The 22,977-nt window shown below is 40.2% G+C and overlaps 1 protein-coding gene across 1 annotated transcript in view; it reads left to right on the top strand.

Moving 5' to 3' along the window:
* LOC122542904 overlaps nucleotides 1-21,905 on the top strand; it is a 139,661-nt gene extending 117,756 nt beyond the window's left edge. The window contains exons 25-29 of the mRNA XM_043681045.1: nucleotides 768-879; nucleotides 6,771-6,871; nucleotides 7,047-7,101; nucleotides 14,430-14,594; nucleotides 15,678-21,905. Of these exons, the coding sequence (XP_043536980.1) occupies nucleotides 768-879; nucleotides 6,771-6,871; nucleotides 7,047-7,101; nucleotides 14,430-14,594; nucleotides 15,678-16,486 (1,242 nt within the window). The 3' untranslated portion in view covers nucleotides 16,487-21,905. The remainder of the gene's footprint in view (nucleotides 1-767; nucleotides 880-6,770; nucleotides 6,872-7,046; nucleotides 7,102-14,429; nucleotides 14,595-15,677) is intronic.
* The last annotated feature ends 1,072 nt before the right edge of the window (nucleotides 21,906-22,977 follow it).

The following is a 22,977-nucleotide window of genomic DNA, read 5'->3' as shown; positions in this document are numbered from 1 at the left end:
GTGGGTTGACCCACAATGCCATTCAGGAGGGGATTCTCCATGTTTGCACAGTGTTCTAAGCTGGTTGTAGCTTACTCATATTGGGAGGAAGTGGTTTATGCAGAATTCTCAAAATCAACACAAAGTCCTTTTGACATCTGCCATGCACTCACTGTAAATGATAGCAACTTTAAATTAACCCAAACCTGCTCCAGTCACAGCCAAACAGCTGTAGAAGCGAATCAGCAACTAATCTGAAGGTAGTTGATGATCCCTTTAAGTAAACCAGTGGGTGGTCCTTCCGACTACTGAATTTTCAGCTGTGTGAGGTTGAGAGAGGGTATTAACATTACATTACTGACATCTAATCAGATATCACTATCTACGTTTGGCACGCGAATGTACTCCCAGAAATGGTATTTTGTTTAAGTATCCTTATATGGCCAATAATTGTCGATTGCCTTAATCAGGGATACCAGCTGGGTGACCATCTTTAAGGGGCAGGCAAGCTGTATGTATACAAATAGTCACCAAGCCTTCAAAAATTTATTATGCACTAATTGAGCTTGTATTCTGTGAAGCTTAGGAGCATGGATAAGCCTTAAATAGCAATGTCTTATTTTCCTATTTTTGTTCAATGCAGAATTACAACAAAAGAGTATTAATCAATCTATTTTAACTTATAATCTTTTAGATGATGACATAACTTTTGAATGATTGCTGCTGTTGATAATATAAAATTGCTCCATTCATAAATCTTTTACTTATTTAACTATTTGTCACCACAGGCCATCAGTGAAATTCAAAACTTGTGTCAGCAAGGGCATAAACTCTATTTGGAGAAAAAGCTGCTGATGAAAAAACACAAGGCATTGTTAAAAATAATCGCTGTACTCTCTGGTAAGGCTTATTTTCTAACTTCACCAATGTCAACATTAAGTGTAGTGATTTTAAAAATTTTGCTCTTTTTATCCATTAATCACTGGTAAACCTGATCCATTGTGGTGCACCGTTGACAACCTGTCTACAACATTTGTGGCCTTTAGAGATTTATGCTTGTAAAAAAAAATTGTTTCAATCTTGAAAGTGAATCTGGAAATACAACTGTTTACAGGCCTCCTAAGTGAGGCCATTCAGTCAATAAGTTATTTTACTGGATGATTCAACACTGGAGGAGACCATTTGACACAGAATGGCTCTGACAGAATGATCAAATTATGTCTTACTTTTATGGCTGGCTATGTAAATGTTTTCATCTCTCCCATTTGTCCAATATATCTTTCGAAAGCTACTATTGAATTTGCTTTCTTCACCCATTCAGGTGCATAATTCAGTCACCTGAAATTGTTCCAGTGTTTCTAAGAAAAAAATCCTCTCCCTGGCTCTTTTGCAAGTCGTTTTAAAATTTCAATCTTCTGGTTACTGAAGCTTCTATCACTGAAAACTGATTTACATAAGAAATTGAAGTCGGCCATTTGGCCCATCGAGCGTGTGCTGCCATTCAGTAAGATCACAGCCATGATGTGGAGGTGCTGGTGTTGGATTGCAGTGGATAAGGTCAGAAGTCACACAATACCAGATTTATTACCAGGTCCACAGGTTTATTTGAAATCACAAGCTTTTGGAGCGCTGCCCCTTCTTCACCTGACAATACGGCAGTGCTCCAGAAGTTTGTGATTTCAAATAAACCTGTTCGACTATAACCCGGTTTGATTTGTTTTCTGACCTTATTCAATAAGATCGTGACTGATCTTTTTGTGGACTCAGCTTCACTTATCCGCCTGCTCACCGTAACCCTCAATTCTTGTATTGTTCAAAAGTCTATTTATCCTTGCCTTAAAAGAACATTCAATGATGTAGCCTCAACTGCTTCACTGGGCAGGGAATTCCACAGATTCACAATCTTTTGGGTGAGGTATTTCCTCCTCAATTCAGTTCTAAATCTGCTCCCCCTTATTTTGAACTATGCACCCTAATTCTAGTTTCACCTACCAGTGGAAACAACCTCCCTGCTACCATCTTATCTATTCCTTTCATTGTTTTATAAGTTTCTGTAAGATCCTCTCCCCCCATTCTTCTAAATTCCAATGTGCATAGTCCCAGTCTACTCAATCTCTCCTCATAAGCCAACCCCTCAATTCCGGATTCGACCAAATAAACCTCCGCTGCGCCCCCTCCAGCGCCAGTACATCCTTTCTCAAGTAAGAAGACCAAAACTGTACATAGTACTCCAGGTGTGGCCTCACCAGTATCTTATAAAGCTACAACAATACCTCCCTATTATCAAACTCCATCCTTCCAGCAATGAAGGACAACATTCCATTTGCCTTCTTAATTACCTTCTGCATTTGCAGATCAATGTTTTGTAATTATTAGATTACTTACAGTGTGGAAACGGGCCCTTCGGCCCACCAAGTCCACACCGACCCTCCAAAGAGCAACCCACCTAGACCCATTCCCCTACATTTACCACTTCACGTAACACTATGGGCAATTTAGCATGGCCAATTCACCTAACCTGCACATCTTTGGACTGTGGGAGGAAACTGGAGCACCCGGAGGAAACCCACGCAGACACGGGGAGAATGTGCAAACTCCACACAGACAGTTGCCCAAGATGGGAATTGAACCCGGGTCTCTGGCGCTGTGAGGCAGCAGTGCTAACCACTGTGCCACCGTGCCGCCTCGGTGCACGAGGACACCCAGGCCCCTCTGCACAGCAACATGCTGTAATTTTTCTTACTTGGTGTATAAAAAGCATTCTTAAAACTGAACATTTCTGTGAAATTTCATCTTAAACCTCTGCTTTAAAGAGAACAACCCCAGTTTCTCCAGGCTCTCCACATAATTGAAGTCACTACCTCCTGCTAGCCTTTCAGTTATCCTGTTCTAAGCCTTGACATCCTCCTCAGTAGCCCAGGTTTCCACTTTATAGTGCCTCAAGGGTTAATGGGGAAAATGCAGGGAAGTGGACATGAGGAATGTCGGTATTGCTGTGATCCTATTGAATGGTGGAGCACGTTTGAGGGGCAGATTTCTTATGGTCACCACGTCTCCAAACGACTCTGAGTACTTCACACGTTGCCTTGTGATAATCATCATTAATCAATATATCAAAATTGTTATTGCCATTTAAAAAAAAGAGAGAAACACTTTTTTTCAAATTTTTAAATCTACTTCATTTGGTTTCAATGTTTTCACTTAAAAATAGCTTGGTATTTGATTGTTCAAGAGAATGCTGGAGGCTGAAAGTGTGAAATAATTGTATACATGATTTGTATAACAAAAGTTTGAAGCTAGGGATATATTGCACAGCATGAACATAGAACAGTACAGCACAGGAATGGGCCCTTCGGCCCATGATGTGCCGAACATGATGCGAAGTGAAACTAATCCCTTCTGCCTGCCCTTGGTCCATATCCCTCCATTCCTTGCACAGTCATGTACTTATCTAAAAATCCCTTAAAATCTAAAAATCAGTTAAATTCTCTTATCATATCTGCTTTAACTGCCACCACCTCTGGCAGTGCGTTCCAGACTCTCACCACTCTGTGCAAAAAAAGATTTGCCCCTCACTTCTCCTTTGAACTTTCCACCTCTCACCTTAAATGCATGTATCATCCAGTGTCATGATAGGTATGAACAGGAGTGTCAGACATCCAGTTCACTTTGAGAGCTGGCTCTGAGAGAGCTAGATCTGTGTGAAGGACTCTCCATGTGTAAATAAAGATGACTTGGTGACAAGATACCAGCCCCTCTGAAGTTAGTTCAATTCCTATTGCTGTTATATTGTTGTTGATATTTTGTTCCAGAAACGTCATTTTGTATCAATCCATTATCACCTGGTGATTTCTGAAAATCAACTGAAAACACTGCTGCTCCACGTTTTCTAGCTTTTTGCCATAGATAAAATGCTCTGATCTATTTTCCTTGGGTCCAAAATTGATGACTTCTGACTTCACATTGGATATATTTGTAGCAGATTAGAGTTTAATGAATTAATCTATCGATGTACTTTTGCTACTTGCTGCTCCCATCGACTATTTATGGTGCCATCTGCCTTTAGTGTCATCAACAAAGTGCAAATTGTCTGTCCAGGAATGCACAGTGCTAAAGGCAAAATATCATCTGCCTGTATGAATTTACTAGGTGTTTAAAAGCAGTTGTATTTTAAGATACACTTTGTATAATAGTAACATAGTGTGACTTCGATAAATATGAATTGGTGCATTTTGGTAGTAGAAAATTAGGGGCATGTATTTTCATTCAGAGGATGTGGGTGACACAGGCTGGGCCAATATTTATTGCCCATCCTTAATTGCCCTGGAAGGTTGTGGTGAGCTGCCCTTTTGAATTGGTGAAGTCCATTTGGTGGGGTGCACCCATAAATCCATTAAGAAGTTTGGCTTAGCAACACTGAAGGAGCAGTAATATATTTTCAAGTCAGGATGGTGTGAGACTTTGAGAGGGAATTGCAGGTAGTGTTCCCATGTAACTGCTTCCTTTGTTCTTCCTTTGAGATGATGATGGTCATGAGTCTGGAAGCTGTCAGAGGAGTCTTGGTGAATTTCTGCAGTGCATCTTGTAGATAATACACATTGCTGCTACTGAGCATCAGTAGTGGAGGGGCTGACTGTTTGTGGATGTGATGTCAATCAACTTTGTTTGTGGAGTCAAGCTTCTTGAATGTTGTTGGAGCTGCACCTCTTCCAGGCAAGTGGGGAATATTCCATCACACTCCTGATTTGTGCCTTGTAGATGATGAACAGGCTTTGGGAAGTCAGGAAGTGAGTTACTTGCTGCAGGATTCCCAAACTCTGACCCATTCTTGCAGTCACAGTACTTCTAAAACTAGTCTAGTTCTGTTCTGGTCAATGGTTACCATTGAGTAGGTTTCACTGATGGTGATGTCACTGAATCTCATGGGGTGATATTAGATCCTGTCTTGTTGGAGATGTTTATTGCCAGCTCTTGTGTGGTGCGAATGTTATTTGTCACTTGCCAGCCCGTACCTGGATAATGTCTGGTCTTGCTGCATTTGGGCATGTCCCGCTTCAGTATGTGAGGAGTCATGATTGATGCTGAAGATTGCACAGTCATGAGAAACATCCTCACTTCTGGCAAACAGCTGGAGGAAAGGTCCCACCACCACTACCGAACGCACAGACATGCACACTTGATGTGTCACTTCATATTTCAGAAGAAATCACTGATTCATACTTTGGCCATGGCAAACCATTTCAACATGAGGGTTTAAAAAAAGCCTGTGCAAATCAAATGTATATCTGGAGCATAATTGTTTTTACTGTGGCTGCTTAAATATGAAGGAAGAATGTAAAATTCTTAAGAAATTCAGTGGGTCAGGCAGCATCAGTGGATAGAACAAGTTGATGTTTCAAGACGATGAATTCCCCGTTTTCCACCCACCTGAATATATGATGTGCTCATTTCCTCCTCAAGACTTCATTTTTTAGGTAGTAGTATTCTGGGATACACTCAAATTCTTCTGTGTATGCTTTTTGATAAAACTGCTTTATTTTTCATCTTGTTGTAATTCTGCTAATTTGTGAACTAATATTGTCTACTTTGTCTTTGACCTGTTGTTTTTTCCTCAAACATTCACTCAAAAATAGTTTCTGATAATTGAACTTCAACTTCCTTATCTTTACTCTTTGATTTCTCCTCCTGTTTCAACCTGTGGCTTTGTGACCTAATTACCACAGTGAGAAAACTTCCAAGGATATACTTCCTGAAACACGTCAGTGAGCTCACTTGGTGCATGAGATGCACTGCCTGCTCCCTTGGCCTAACCCTATTAAACTGCTAATCAGCCACCATGCTGCTTTACTCCCCATGTTAGCTGATATTATTAACATTTCTCATGATTGTCCCCCTTTGTTTTAAATGTTCCATCATCATTCCTCTCTTCAAAACAAATCTTTTTATCAGATGGGACATCATGGTTACATCTGTATAAAACATTGGTAAGGCCACACTTGGAGTACTGTGTACAATTCTGGTTGTTCTGCTACAGGAAGGATGTTATAGAACCATTGAATTTCACAGTCCCATTCTTCTCTATCTCCGCAGCCCTCTAAATTCACTTCTACTTATATATCCAGCTCTCTCTTGAAACCACTGATGGAATCTGCCTCCACTACGTTCCAAATTCTAACAACTAAAGTTTCTTCTTATCTTGGAAAGAGTGCAAAAACGATTTACAAGGAAACTGGAAGATTTTAAGTTATAAGGAGAAGCTGGATAAGCTGGGAATTTTTTCCCTGGAGCATAGAAGACTGAGGGCTGACTTTATAGATGTTTATAAATTATGAGGGGCTTAGATTATGTGAATAGCCAAGGTCATTTTCCCAATGTACGGAGATCCAGAACCAGGGGCATAGGTTGAAGGTGAGAGAGGAAAGATTTAAAAGACACCCAAGGGGCAACCTTTTCAGACAGCGTACTGCATGTATGGAATAATCTGCCAGAGGAAGTAGTACCCGTAGGTCCAATTATAATATTTAAAAGACATTCGGGAGGGTATGTGAATAGGAAAGGTTTAGAGGGATATGTGCTGAACACAGGCAAATGGGACTAGTTCAGTTTAGGAAACCTGGTTGGCATGGATGAGTTGAGCCAAAGGGCGTATTCCCATGCTTTATGACTCTGTGACCTTTCACTGTAACAGATAGCTCAGTTTGTTTTACTTACTTTTGACGGTCAGGGATTTGTATCAGGCACCTGCCCTCCATGTTTGCAGATTGAAAGTAAATGTTCTGTATTTTACACAGGAGAGAAGAAAGTTAAAACTCAGAAAAGTGATGCTGCTGTTTGTGGGAAGCATAGTGAGAATTACGATCATAACAGGACTCCTGTTTCTCCAGGGCCATCTGTAAGTCCGATGTGTTTACATGTCTTTTGATTTGATCCATAGACTAATGGTTTTACTGCCTTTCCCTTTAACTTGATGTCAGACTCCATTTGTACTGTCAAAGAAATGGGTAAGAGGAATGTTTGTGTAAAACTATATATGAAGTTTAAAATTCTTGTGCTCTGTTCTTTTTTAGTTAATGTCGGCTGCAAAGGGGAACAATGAGGAATCTACACTAGTGCCAATAGCTGGTAAGATATTTTCCGGAGCAAATTGCTGCAGATGCTGAAGTATGTACAGAAAGCAAAAAATGTTAGTGGTCACAGTGAGTCAGGCAGCATCCAAGGGGAGGGAGAGTAAGCTAGCATTTTGAGTATAGATCAGTTTTCTTCAGAGCATCAGTTCTGAATAATTCCTTTTGGACTTGAAATGTTAAGATACTTTCCTCCATCCAACAGTGACTTGTATTGGGCGATGATGATGGTGACACACCAGTATTGATGATTGGAAACAAACTATTATTGAAGATAGTGTGTATGAATGGTCTAAAATGGAAAAGAAGTGATTTAATTCCATGTTTTGTGAGTTACGTTACTTCTAAGCCCCCTCCACCTATCCCAAAAAGAGATCTGAAAAAGATGCAATCTTGATACTGCCAGAAATCTGCGTTTGGTAAAATGCTTGCAGAAGTCATTTTTAAAATTCTTTTCCTCCTACATGATGGGTGTTAGATGAGCCAATTCCACTTGTATGGATGTAATCTGGATAGAAGTTAAATCGCCTTTTAGCAGGAGGTTGAGCAATCAGTTGGTAGACCAGTTCAGAACACAACTGACTAGTTTCTCAAATAACTCCACAGAGGCCAGTACCCCATCACTAAGTCACCCTTCATTTAGAACATATAGAACATAGAACATAGAAGAATACAGCGCAGTACAGGCCCTTGGGCCCTCGATGTTGCGCCGATCCAAGCCCACCTAAACTACACTAACCCACTATCCTCCATATACCTATCCAATGCCCTCTTAAATGCCCATAAAGAGGGAGAGTCCACCACTGTTACTGGCAGGGCATTCCATGAACTAACGACTCGCTGAGTGAAGAACCTACCCCTAACATCAGTCCTATATCTACCCCCCCTTAATTTAAAGCTATGCCCCCTTGTAATACCCGACTCAATACGCGGGAAAATTTATATGTAGAGAGTCCTTGATACTGATTCAGTTCCCACTGAGCCAGCTCAGAGTGTACAGGCTGTCTGACACACCCTGTCCTTATCTGTAAAACAGGGCTCCCTGATTGAACCAGGTTAATAGCCCCAGTCAGGAAACTCCTGAGGTCCACCTGGCTGACCTTATTCAAATCAGTAGATCCCTCCCCCTCTAAGTCCAAGGAAAAAAGCTGGTTCTTTTTTTAAGCTCCTCCTGGGGCATTTCAGCACCAGGTCAAGTTCATCCAGTACCAGAAATGGTGTGCCTGCCAGTGGTGTGTGGCTCAATGCATCCACATTTGCTACTTGGCCTCCCAGACAGTATATGCACTTAGTATTAAAGCCCATTGCTTAACTCGGCTTGAAAGTAATGGGCGGTAGTGCCTTTTCTGCTTTAAGTAGATCAAGCAGTGGTTTGTGGTCTGTTATTATTACAAATTGATGTCTGTAAATTTATCAGTGGAACTTCTTGATTCCAAATATGACTGTCAAGCCTGCCTTCTCTGTCGGGGCATATATATGCTCTGCATTAACCAAAGACCTGGGTGCAGTATGCTTTTGGGTGTTCCTCACTATTGAGACACCTATGAGTTAATACTACCCCATTGCTATATGGGGAGGCATTGTATGTCAATACCAGATCTTGCTTGGGCTCATCGTGTGCCAACACCTGAGGGGATGATAGCTGTTTCTTCACTTCCCTGAAAGCTGTGGCTTGGCTATGCAATCACATTTGATGCTGACCCTTTTTTATGAGTTGATGCAAAGATGCCAGGATGAGGGCCAGGTTATGTAGAACTTTACATAATAATTCACCAGCCCAAGGAAAAACCTAAACAGACGTGGGTGCCTACACTTTACCTTCAACGGGTGTAACCTGGTCTGACTCTATAGACCAAGTAGGAGTGTACAATTTTCCCTTCCAAGGCATATGCTTGCCTGGGAGAAACATCTAAGGACTATGTCCAAGTTCTCTAAGTGCTCCTTATTGGTCTTCCCTGTTAATAGCACATCATCTAGGTAGATGGGTAATCGGGGTAGACCTTGTAAAATGTTCTCCATTGTGCACTGAAAAATTGCGTGGGCTAACGATACCCCAAATGGCAGTCTTGTATGTTGGTGCAAGCCCTTATGGGTATTAATTATGGCATACTTCCGGGAATCCTCCTCTGACCGTAATTGCAAGTACGCGTGGCTTATGTCCAGCAGGGGCGGCATCTGCTGCAGCTTTGCATATAAATCCTCTATACGAGGGATTGGAAGTTTATCCAGCTGCGAAAAGCTGTTTACCATTTGTTTAAAATGCCCACAAAGGTGAACCAACTCGTTGGGCTTCACAAATCAGTATAACTGATGCTGTCTGTTCTGCAAAGTGGACTGGACTGATAATTCCTTCATCTTCCAGACTTCTGGTTTCTGCTTCTACTTTTGCCCATAAGGCAAATGACATTAGCTGGACCTTGTCCGATTGTGAAATTGTTTCCTGGTCAAGATGAAAGGTGGCCTTGGCTCCAATGATAGTCCCAAACCCTTCCTGAAAAACGTACAGGTATTAGGACTTTGCTCAGGCAGCCATTTTCTAATCGAAAACTGTTCAGCCATTCTAGGTGAACCTTTCTCCATCGAGCTTGCCCAAACCTTTTGCTACAATCAGTGATAACTGAACCAGCTACTTCTCTTAAGAAACCAGAACCAAAGTTGTAGCCTTAATCTGTAAAAGCTCCCCAGTATAGGTTCTCAGTGTAGCTGAGATCTTGTACAAATTTAAGGGTTGGAGTCCAGGGTGAGTTTTGATAAAGACTGGTTCCGCTATCACTGAAAAGGCCACACTGGTGGCCACACCTCCATTAGAACTGGGTGACTATTTAACCAGATGCTTATTTTGATTGGTTCTGATTTGGATGTTGCTTAGCAATTCAACTGTTCCAAACCAGATATCGGTGGACTTTCCAGGGTGTGCAATCTCTGGTTTACCAGCCAATACAGTTCCCTTACTCAGTTCAGGCCTAGTGGGACTCTTTTGTTTTTTCCTGTCTCGAGTCTGCACACTGGTGACTATAATGCCTTGCCAACTGGGGATCCTAAAGGAAATTTTAACCGTTGGGTTGAGGCTTGACTTTGTTTTGAGGTTTTACTTTGGGCCAACAGAGAGTCCCTCTGATCAGTATATGCCCTGAGTGAGGCTATGCAATTACCTTCACTCAAGTAGTGCTCTCCATGCTTAGTTGATTGGCATGGGTGTCCACTTCCATCAGAATACCCCGCAACTGATATGCTCCATATGCTGCATTTTCCAATGATAAAGCCAGTTGTAATGCCAGCTTGAAATCCAGCTGGGCTTCAGCTACTAAGCACTTTTGCTTGGTTACATCAGTAATCCCACATACCAACTGGTCTCTTAGCATCTCGTTAAGGATTAAACCAAAGTCACATGCCTCTGCCAGTCATCTTAACCTAGTCAAAAACTCTGATATAGATTCCCCTGGCTCTTGAATTGCTGAGCAAAGCCGATATTGTCTCAGAATTAGAAAAGGGTTTGGGTGGTATTATTCATTAACTAAATACATTAACGCTTGAAAGGTTTTAGTATCTGGGGCCTCAGGGAAAGTTAGGCTCCATATAACCAAAAAGGTTGTGGGTCCTGAAGCATTCAGGAGAATTACTCAATGCTTTTCATTTCCCCATTTAAAACAAACACATTCTTTCCACATACTGAGCCCAGTCTTAAATGGCAGGATCGACTGAGTCAAGTTTCCCAAACAATAGCACGATGCCAGAAATGCTAATCCCAACTCAAAAACAACTGTTGCGATCAAATTTCTTCAGGAGTGTGCTTTTCTCTTGTCACCACTGAAATAACTGCACAGAGGCCGATATCCTATCACCAAATTACCCTTTATTTATACATGGTGAGCCCTTGACACTGAATCAACGCTATTAGAGCCAGCTGTCAAAGTGAACTGAACCTCTGACACTCCTGTTTTTATTTTTTTAATTTTTTTTTCTGTTTTTATATATATATTTTTCTCTTTTTTAACCCCCACACTACCGCCTAACCGCGGTAACCCCTGTTTTTATATCTGTCAGCCAGGGCTCCCTGATTGGACCAGATTGACCACCCCAATCAGGGAATTCATACTCTGAGGTCCACTCGGCTGACCTCAATACAGTCACTGCAGTTTCCTTCTTTGAAATGAAAACTGCCATAATAGGAAATCGATCATGATTCTTTGGTTGCAGCAAGCACTTGGATCTGAGAACCGCAAGAATTTTCTGCTTTGTGCTTTCATGTTGTGGCAGATGTGGAGAGCAGATTTTCTGCTTATCTGGTTCTTACCAGGTTGAGAAGATTGAACTTTCTTTATTTAGACTGTTTGAACTGTCACTTAGTGGATATTTTCATTCGGCCTGTTCAGTTATGTTATGGCACACTTCTGGAGCATGTGGGACTTGAACCCAAGTCTTTTTACTCAGAGGCAGGACAGTGTGCCATAAGAGTCCTGACTACCACTTATCACTGGGAACTCAATAATTAGTTAAAAGACCCAGCAATCTGTCGACCAGTTAGCACAATTGATAATACCCAGTAAATTGTTGAGCAGAGAGGAGGTCATTACAGTTATGCATGCATTACTTTAACAAATTCATTTTAAGAAGAGAATTTAAGAAATGTTTTTGTAGGAAAGAGGTTTAGTGCAGGAATTCCAGAACATGGATCTTAGACAGCCAAAAGCATGGTATTCATTGGCAGGATAATAGCAATTGGAGATATACTGGAAATCAGAATCTTAGTCATCAAGTGATACTAAACGATGAGGGACAAAGTGACAGAGGGATTTGATTGTGGGGAGAGGTGATGCCAGACTGAGGGTTGTTATACACTGGTGTCTTGTATTTTTATGGTATTGCTGATGCAGCAAATTGTCTAAAGCAAACGCTGAGCATTATGTAGTGGTGGAATATCAGCACACTGTTTGTATTCCACCATGGCTTGATGCCTGTTTTTAGCTTTGGGGCAACATAGCTAAAATGGAAGGAAGGCTTGTATTTAAACAGCATCTTCCACATTTCCATAAGACCATCCCAAATGGCTTAATAGCCTAATGTATATAGAACAAGCTCCCTTTGTGATTAAAGAATAAATACTGTTGCTGTGGTTCTGTTCGCCGAGCTGGAAGTTTTTGTTGCAAACGTTTCGTACCCTGTCTAGGTGACATCCTCAGTGCTTGGGAGCCTCCTGTGAAGCACTTCTGTGGTGTTTCCTCCGGCATTTATAGTGACCTGTCCCTGCCACTTCCGGTTGTCAGTTTCAGCTGTCCGCTGTAGTGGTCGGTATATTGGGTCCAGGTCTATGTGTTTGTTGATGGAGTTTGTGGATGAGTGCCATGCTTCTAGGAATTCCCTGGCTGTTCTCTGTTTGGCTTGCCCTATAATGGTAGTGTTGTCCCAGCTATCCCTAGTAGCCACACACACAGACGACAAGCAACATGAATTTGACTGGGACAACACGACCATTATAGGGCAAGCGAAACAAAGAACAGCCAGGGAATTCCTAGTTGTCTTTCCCTTCGGCATCTGTTGATGAAATTGCGAGGATATCTGTTTTTGCGAATACCTTGTATAGGTGTTCCTCTTCCTCTTTTTGCAGTTCTGGTGTGCTGCAGTGTGTTGTGGCCCTTTTGAATAGTGTCTTGATGCAACTTCGTTTGTGTGTATTGGGGTGGTTGCTTTCGTAGTTCAGGATTTGGTCTGTGTGTGTGTTGCTTTCCTGTGTACCTTAGTGGGAATTCTCCGTTTGGTGTTCTCTGTACCCTCACGTCTAGGAATGGGAGTTGGTTGTCCTTTTCTTCCTCTCTCGTGAATCGGATTCCTGTGAGTGTGGAGTTGATGATCCGGTGTGTTTTCTCTATATCCATGTTTTTAATGATTACAAAGGTGTCATCAACGTATCTGACCCAGAGTTTGTCTTGAAAAGAACCATGCTCTGGATTCTGTCCAGCTGAGAGAGAATTGTTGCCTTGGTTTAACATCCCACATCTCTGATTGTCCAGCACTGAACCAATGCTGCACTAAATGTCCATCTGAATTTTTGTGGTCGTATCTCTGGACTGAGATTTCAACCCTCAATTTTCTGATTCAGAGGGAAGAGTGTTGCCAACTGAGCCACAACCGACACTATAAAGTAGCAAGGACATTTGTGTGTAATATATGGTTAGTTTATGAGGTATTTTTACATTGTTGTCCACAAAATGGGAGCATTGAACTGTTTTCCATGTCCTGCTCCTCCATCGCCACTGTGCTCCCTTGACTTGCCATGACGTACAGTCCACCAACTAATGAGGATGGATTAAGAAGTTTGGGAGGAGATTAGTAAGGAGTACAACCACTATCTGCTTCGTCTTACCAAATCTGCAATAGTTCAGTTAACACAAAAATGTCCTGGAATATGGTATCCTTGATCTATGGCATGTTTCTTTGTTATATTTTTGCGCCCACACAACTTGAAGCAGGTCCTTGTTCAAGTGGGAAGGTAGCACTTTTATTATCCTTACAACCAGTGTGTTGGTTGGAGCAGGAACATTTATCATAACCCCAGAATGACCAGGAAGGATGTTGTGAAACTTGAAAGGGTTCAGTAAAGATTTACAAAGATGTTGCCAGAGTTGGAGGATTTGAGCTAAAGGGAGAGGTTGATTAGGCTAGAGCTGTTTTCCCTGGAGTGTCGGAGGCTGAGGGACGACCTTATAAAGGTTTATAAAATCATGAGGGACATTGATAGGGTAAATAGACAAGATCTTTTCCCTACGGTGGGGGAATCCAGAACTGAGGGCATAGGTTTAGGGTGAGGGGCGAAAGATATAAAAAAGACCTAAGGGGCAACTTTTTCACGCAGAGGGTGGTTCGTGTGTAGAATGGGCTCCCAGAGGAAGTGGCGGAAGCGAGTACAATTGCACCATTTAAGAGGCATCTGGATGGATATATGAACAGGAAGGTTTGGAGGGATATGAGTTGGGTGCTAGCAGGTGGGACTAGATTGGGTTGAGATATCTGGTCGGCATGGATGGGTTGAACCGAAGGGTCTGTTTCCGTGCTGTACATCTATGACTAGTATCATGTCCCATCTAAAAGCCAATCCTGCAATGTGCTTGAAGTGTTAAGAAGTGAATGTCCTCACTTGCAGAGGTAAATTTTACCAAACAGGCATTCTACAAAATGGTGTGTTGCCAAGTGAAACGGGAAGAACAGTGCATTTAATTCTAAACCTCTCTTTCAGTTCCTGATGCATAATCTTTTTGAAATACTGTGTTCAAAATCTGAAATTTTAGAAACTTATTAATTTTGATCTCTTTTAAACTATAATTGTTGCAGGAACTCCTTTTCGTCTTCTCCTTGAGAAAATTGCAGTATCCCCCCATGGTGAGGAATATGGAGAATGGGACACTCGTTCCCAGACAGAGGCTCATGGCACAAAGGAACTACCACCAAGAAGTCTTGTCATACACCAGCAAGAAGATGCACATTTGGCTTTCTTAGGTAAACAGAATGTCAATTAAAAACAAAATATTGTAAATTCTTGAGATCTCAAATAAAAACAAAGTGCTTGAGCATCTCAGCAGGTCTGGCAGCATCCGAGAGAAAATTAATGTTTTGAATGAGAGGAGAGAGATTTACAAAAAGATGAGGGACAAATCTTTTTAATGCAGAAGGTTGTTCGTGTGTGGAATGAGCTTTCAGAGGAAGTGGTGAATGCAGGTACAATTACAACGTTTAGAAGACATTTGGACAAGTACGTGAATAGGAAAGGTTTGAAGGGATAGGGGCCAGGAGCAGGCATGTGGGAATAGTTCAGTTTTGGATTATGTTTGGCATGGATTGACCGGTTGGACCGAATGGTTTGTTTCTGTGCTGTATGATACTATAATTCTACGACATAGCCAAGAACGTGATAAAAATAATGTTGAGCTAATTTGAGTTGTTGCATGTTAAAAGAGATTGTGCAACATTGTCCAATCCTGACATGCATTATGAGTGATTTGGTAGGGAGATAGGGTGAAGTGAAAAATCTGAGTTTGTTGCTGCACAAAGAAAGTTTGTACATACCAGCAATGTAATAAATGAAGTCAATATTTTGACATTTTTGCAGTATTCTATTTTGAAATGCTTGTCTTTTTAATTAAAAAAGTTATTTTGGTTTTGTAAATGTAGATTTTTTTTAAATTGTGAGAAATCTGATACATTGGGTCATAATACTCAAAATCAGTCAGTCACTCACTCCTGTGTGAATCAGTACGTTCTGTAAACTGCAATAATGTGATAACATTTTGAGCTTGCCAATGACCTTGACTGTGTGACTGAGCTCCGAATGAATTTTCTTTTTATCATAGAGTCATACAGCATGGAAGCAGACTCTGCAGTCCAACCAGTCCGTGGCAAACATAATCCCAATCTAAACGAGCCCCATCTTCCTGCTCCTGGCCCATATCCCTCCAAACGTTTCCTATTTATGGACTAAGCATTGTTGGCATTTATTGCCCCATCTCTAATTATCCTTGATGCATTGAAGAATTGATAACGTTTTAAAATGTGGAATAATATTTCTCTTTTGCTTTTACGTAGAGGGTTATTCACAAATGACATCATCAACACAGCCAAGAGAAGAAACGCAAAGGCAGAAACTTCCAGAAAGATTGGAAAAAATTTCTGATACAGCATCAACAGCCATTGATGTAGCATCAAGAAACCTTAAAATTGTGCAGGATGAAAAGCAGTATGCAAATGCAATGGGCCTGAATTTCAAATCTGCAAAAGATCTGCCATCAAATGGGGATGTTAAAAAGTCATCAGAGGGTGCTTTGTATTGGTCAAAGTCAGTAGATAAGGACAGTTCTGCAGAGTCGATTGAAAAGAGTCCAATAGATGCAAAATCAGCAGTAAAAGGGAAACTGCAGGTTATCAGATCAGCAAAAGGGCAGGACATTCTTCAAAAACTGGCTAAGAAGGTGCAAGAGGCTGGAATTAAACCATGGACGTGGAAATCAAAACGTGAAGATTCAGAAAATGTCTCACAAAACTTGTTTGACAATGAAAGCAAGTTGATGCAATGTTTCCAAAAAGCTTCCACCTCCGCTAATGAGAGTTCTATTGCCCAGTATGTGTGTACAGAGACATCTAATCTCCTTGTGAAAGACAAAAGCTTGCATAATCTTTTGCCAGGCCAAACATTGAAGCATCCTGCATCATTGAACAGTGGAGGTGCTGATCAATTGGAGGCTGAACTAGACTTGGATTCAGTTTCCTCAGATGGTTCTACAACAGCAACATGTGCTGTCAGGGAGCCAAAAATATTTATATCTTCCGTGGACATTCATTCTGCCAATGAAGCAAATGCAAATGGGGGCTATTTGTTACTAGATTCCACGCAGTAGAATTTGAAATTAGAAGTCTCTGACTGTAACTGTCTACACTCTCTTCCATTGCTGTGCTCATGATCTTTCCATGCCTTAATAGAAAGACTTGTCTGAGCAATAGAAGGCCAGAACATTTGGGCGGGTTTTGGAATAACTGAGCCCTAACCAAGACAAGTTTTGAAATCTAATTGCACAGACTGTACCCTATGCTAATGTTGGATTTGATTAACTCAAAAGTTTACACACAGCCCTTCTAAGCTGTTCAAGGAAGTCATGCAATATTGCCTCCTTGGCCTAACAAGGGCCAAGTTTTCTCATTCTCTCTTCTCATTCTTCCCTCATTCAGCAGAAAATGAGAATGGAAAGGATTAGCTGTATGAGCAAATAAAATTGCAAGTTGTAGAGTTGTTGACTTTGCATTAACACTATTGAGGAAGGAGGGGTTGGAAATTGATCCAGACTGGAATTGCAGTGATCAATGTGAAGAGCACATCCCTGAAAATTAGAATATCTGTCAGAGTGTTTGTATTTATGAAGACATCAACAGTAATAAATTCACTCCTCCGTCCGATCCCACAGAGGTCAGTACTTGAGGCAATCTACTTACTTTACAAAATGTTCTTTCTGATGTCAGTGAGAAAACCCACATTTTGCTTTGTTAGAAAACAAGGCGTTAGTGCTGTTTTAAGGGAACAAGTTCACTTCATGTGTTAAGGTCTGAATTTCTGAAGACTGGGGCCCCACTGTGGTAGACGCTGAATTGCTTGCTCTGCACAACCTGGAGTGACAGTGGATAAATCTATAATGTTGAAATGTGCATAATCTTTTATAAAATTGGACTTTATACTTCACAGTATAGGTTGGAACTTCAGTCCAAATTTAACCATGGTCTTACATGGAATGAATACATTTTGCAGAAAAACACATGCGCATTTCTTTCCCATGTATAACAGTTTGGTTTCCAATATTTAACACTTAGCAACTATTTTTCATTTGTACTTTCACCTCCAGGTTTTCAGTTTGTATTTAAAAAGTTTTGAAATCTTACAATAATGTTAAAACCGATGACAGGGGAGACAGAGTCTTAAAGTTTGGCTCTCTTCTAAAACAACTGCTTGTGGATTCTGATGGAACAAAACTGGTTAGGGACTTCAAATATATAATTCTGCAAGAACCATACAATGCACAGTTATGTAACAATACAGTATTGTGGGAATCTTGTACTGTGCTCTGAATAGCTGTTCTTGGGGCAATATATAACTGTTCAATGTACTTGCACTTGATTGTGAAATTAGTCATTTTCTTGTGATGTTGAGTGGTTGGATACGAAACTAATTTCCTCATGGAGCTGGTGACTCATCCTGGCAAAGCCTGGAGTAGTGAAGATCAGTTGCAGCAGTGGATGATGATAATAACTATTCTGAAATAGCCAGTAATACGCTTATGGCAACTTCGTTGTTGTGAGCTGTAGGTATAAAAATCCATTTCTCTCCACTGTATTGTTTTGGTGCATAGCCCACGTATCTGAGGTATGTGGAGAATTATGTTAATATCCTTACATAACAGAGTTCAGTGCAGAGACTTCAATCTTGTATCCAGCATCTGTACAAACCTGTTCTAATTATTTGAACTGTGGCTATGATATCCTTCATGTGCCCGTTTCTTGTAGTCTCACACCTGTCATTCATATAGACTAGTCATCTTTCTATTTCTGTTTATTTGTTGGATTTCTGTTTTCAATTTGTGGGTCTGCAATTTTGAGGGCTGCTGTTAACACTTACCTCAGAAATGGGCAAATCCCATGTTAGGATGCCAAGATTGCCTATAAATACTCATATATGCAAATTGTTGAGAACTGGGTGTCTACAGGATTCCTTGTTTTGTACTTTTACAGTCCAGTAAGATGCCCTGGGCAGCTGTGGGTATAATGCTTTATTAAAGCAAATTACTGTAGATGTCTGAAAGAAAAACAAAATATTGGAGAAACTCAGCAGGTCAGCAGCATCTGTGGAGTGAGAAATAGAGTTAATAGTTCAAGGTCAATATTATTTTTCTCCTGGAGAGTCATATCGGACTTGAAATGTTAAAGCTGTTTCTCCTGTCTTCTCTCTCCTATTCTGTCTCCATCTCTCCATGTCTCTTCCCACCACCCACCTCACACAGACTGCCAGACCGGCTGAATTTCTCCAGCACTCTGTTTTGATAGTTTATTTCTGTACTTTGCCATTAGCTCTGCTCCTTTATTTATTACAGCAGATTTTAGATGCTGGGTAGGATAATTGGTCCAAATGATAAATTAGGATATCTCATTTGAAAAATACAATTTGTTTTTGTTTGAAATTTCCATTTTGAGTCTTCTCACTGTGCTGTGTATTTCACTATATGCTGCATACATTTCAAGGATTAACTTTCACTAGATTTTAGTTTGTTGCATGGGGTGCACGTTTGGCCGCATAATGGATTTGACAAGTCGGTGATTTGTTCTACCTCCTGATAATTTAGGCTTCACTGCCATGAGGAACCTTCCTCGGATGTTTTTTCTCTCCTCCTCCAAAAAGCTTTGGCTTTTTAAAAAAAATGTTCTGTGAAAATGGCCTTTTTGTTTGCTTGTTTAGTATTCATTTGTCTATTTCGTGTTTTGTCTCAAATCCTTTTGAAATTACAGACCTGACTTAACAATGGTAGATTTATTACAATGGAGAGGTTTGGAATGTGACAAATTTGTGGAATATGTAAGATTTCAAAAAAGAACTCCGAGGTCCTTGTACTGTTTCTAAGCTATGTTATTTCATAGGAATATAGCTGAAAAAAAAGCAAGACTGGCAGTATTCACTTATTTGAATGGGAACACTACAATAAAGTTGTTAAATAGATTTGCACAACCAACCACGACACTACTTTAAGTGCTAGTCTTCATGTCCCTTCTGGTTGTCTGTTACATGAAGGTTTATAATCTGGTGAGCAGTTGAACATTTAGAAATTGCTTCAATATCAGGACTGGTAGCGGTTTATTTTAGGAAAGGAAATAAGTCAGAAATGTCTTATTCTTTTACTAGCAAAATTATGTTGACTTTTCTTCATATCATCCATCAAATATTCTTTTCCAAGAGATTTGAGCCATAGGCACTTAATGTAATAGAATCCAGCTTTGATATTTGTTTTTTTCATGTGTTTCATGTACTGTGTTGTGGGAAGAATGGCAATTCGGAGCTGGTTTGGAGAGGTGCTACAGGGTAGCAGATGGTTTCTGCAATAAATCATTTTGTCCTTACCCAACGTGAAAATAAACAATTAACTGGTTACTGTTGCCATCCTTGCCAGAATACATCGCTTGAAGCAGAGTGGGCCTCTCCTGATCAAGTTGGGCTGTGGGGAGATGGAGATGCATTTGCCGTAAATAAAATGTAGACTTCCCACCCCTCTCCCACCACCTCAATTTGTAAAACTTAATTAAAAAATAAACTTTGGAATAGTACATCAGGATCTATAAAGGGAAACAACAAGTTAAGCTCTTAGTTCTATTTCTAATTGGTTAATTAACAGGACTAAAATTAATGAGATTCAGGCCTCCATTCTGAAAATAATCTACATCCAATATAATTGTCATTTTTCCCTTAAAGGAACGGTGAAGCTTGAAATAATCGTTTCTGATCACTCCAGTTCCATCACTACAAGTTAACATTTCCTTCCTATTTTTAATGTGTTGCTTAGGAAAAATATTCTGACATCTGCATCTCCAGAGACTGCTGGAGTGCCCCAGCCCGCCAGCATTGTTCTGTACCTTACTTTCCCCATTGAACTGGATCTGTTATGGGAAAGCAGGTTGATTGGGAGAAGGAGCAGTTACATTGACACTGGGTGTTGCCTTTATACCATGCTTGAATTTGAGCTGCTGCTGGTGAAATATAAAATTGTTACTTAATATTTTGGTACTGTTCAGTAGGAAATGCTCCCACCAGGACTGATCCAAGTTGACCTTGTTTCTTTGATAGGATGTAACTGCGATGTAGAATACTATTTTTACCCTTGTTTTGGAATGCAGATTAGATAACAGTCTGTCCAGCAGAGTGTGTCAGTCTGCATAAATTCTACAAATCAATGTTATAAAGCTTTCAGAAGTTCTCCCTGCGCTCCCTTTGGGCCTTGGGTATTGCCAGGTTTACAGCCCTTTACTTTTGCTTTTGAACATCCAGGAAGTCTAGATTTTTCTTCATCCCACTTGCATGTTTGGAACTGTATCAGAAAATGCAGAGATTCAAACCTGGCAGCTTAAGAAAACAGGGCTACCAAGTTCACAAGATAAGTGTCGTGTTATATGTACTGTAGAAGTCTTGTCTACTTTCAGTAGATAGTTAAAAGAATAATTTTGGTTCTTTATTTTTGAAGCTTGTCCTCACAGTCAGACTTCACATTGTTTACTCCATGCTGGATGAAAGAATAAATACATCCATGATGAAAGGACTCCATCGCCTGCACCTTTGATTAACCTGTAGGGAAATGTGGGTTGGGATACAATTGCAAATTGCACTCTCTCCTGTCTAATGGTTGGCAGGGTGTTACAGTTCCAAGTAGCTTTTTAAAGCTGAGTGCATTCAGATTTGTCATCAAAGGGAAGTAAATAAATTATTGTATCAGCGTTGTTCTGTTGCTAATATTCATCCAAGTCACAGGGTCATAAATCTAATGCCCAATGCAAGAGTTTGAGCCCAACGTTTAGTCTAACCCTCCAATGCATTTTGCAGTGAGAAATTGCATGCTGTTCTGGATGATGTTCTTTCTTCAACCAGAAATTGTTCAACAGGCTATTAATCTTATTATTTGTGGGATCTTGTTTGTCCAAAATGGCTGCTTTTGTTTGCCGTCATAACAATCATTGCATTTCAAAATTTAAATTGTGAAACACCTGAAACATTGAAGATATGTATCAGGGTGCAGTAAAAATTCAAGGTTTTTTTTGTAATTGTAACATATAAGGTATTTATCAGTGTAACTAATTAATGTGTTGCAAGAATTCTGTGAAAAGATGTGGATATAAGCTAGGCTGTGTGAAGGCTCCAGAGCATGACTGAATCATTTAATGAGGAAAAGCGGAAGTTGCTCCTTTATAGTTACTACTTACAAGCTGTAGAAGACACAACTTCCATTATTTTTAAAACTCATGGTGTGTTAAAAGTGCTCGATCACATAATGGAAGTTTTTCTTTCACATTGTTGTAGTTCTTTGTGACAATGGAATGAATATCTTGCTTTTTTTTAATAGCAAATATTGATTTGCTAATGAATTTATTTGAACCTGTTTGTAAAGTAAAACCAGTGTTATTTGTATTTTTAATATTTTTCAATGAAAGGTGCATCACCTAACTGGTGAGAATTATTTTTAGTATGAATACTCTGTAAATACAGCAAACTGTTGCAATTAAAAGCATATTTGCTGCAAAGTGTTTTTTGAGCTGGTGATTGATTTTATACACATCCAAGTGACAGTTGTCACAACCAGGATTAGAAACTCCCCTTCATCTCAAGCTTCCAAACAATTTCCCTCTCTTTCCTGACTCTCCACTTCCCACCTCACAATTACAGCTTCATTCTTACCAATATTGCTTTCCTGTTCATTCTAAACAGCTAATCCACTTTCCAGTATGTTGCTTCTACTCACCAGATCTGTGCTGCATTGCATTTTTGTTTTGTGCATTGCAAATGATTCATCCTGTTGTACAGTCCACAGCCGGTGATGGTCCTTTGCTACTTTGATCAACTGACCATTCTTTATGTTTAGTGCCAATCATGGGCTTATTAGGCTGCAACAATACATTTTTAATCCCTTCAATATTAAAGGATGATCAAATTGAGGTCTTCGAATTGATTGAAGGATTTCATTGACATTGTTGCCTCTAGTAGAGAACTCTGGAGCAATGCAGCCTAACTTTGAAAAACATAGCTCTATTTTTAGGGATAAGGAAGGAATTATTTTCCCTCAGAAGTCTGTTGAGGTTGGCGATCAGTTCAAATTGAGGTTGTTCATCAGTTTAAACTGAGTTTGATGGTTATTTTAATCAGGCAAGAATATTAATAGGGAACCAGGTGGATACAAAATGGCAGTACCAGTTTACAGGACTGAATGTGGGTGACTACTGTTGCTGCCCAGCCCAAGCTTGACATCTTTTGCAGTCAGTGTTGAATCTCCAACATTCCTGAACCGTTCACATTAAATCATTTGCTTCAGAAGGTCATTGTATTTGAGTACAAGAAGAGAGATTATAATTGTGGTGCTCTCTCTACCTCTCAAGTGGATATAAGAGATCCTGTAGTTTGACTTGTTCAAGTCTGGGAGCTATTTTCTCTAATTGGGTGACGAGCAATCTTTATTTAAAGATGGGATGTTTAGGACTGAAGTGGATTGTTTCATTCACAAAGTAAATTTGGAAATCGTAGCTCCAAAAAGAATGCAGATGTTGGATCATTTGAAGCTTTGAAAACTGAGATTGATGTACTTATTAGGTCAGGAGATTG

Source organism: Chiloscyllium plagiosum, chromosome 41, assembly GCF_004010195.1.
Source record: "Chiloscyllium plagiosum isolate BGI_BamShark_2017 chromosome 41, ASM401019v2, whole genome shotgun sequence".
In the NCBI taxonomy this organism is placed as follows: domain Eukaryota; kingdom Metazoa; phylum Chordata; class Chondrichthyes; order Orectolobiformes; family Hemiscylliidae; genus Chiloscyllium; species Chiloscyllium plagiosum.
This window is presented reverse-complemented; position numbering and strand designations above follow the sequence as displayed.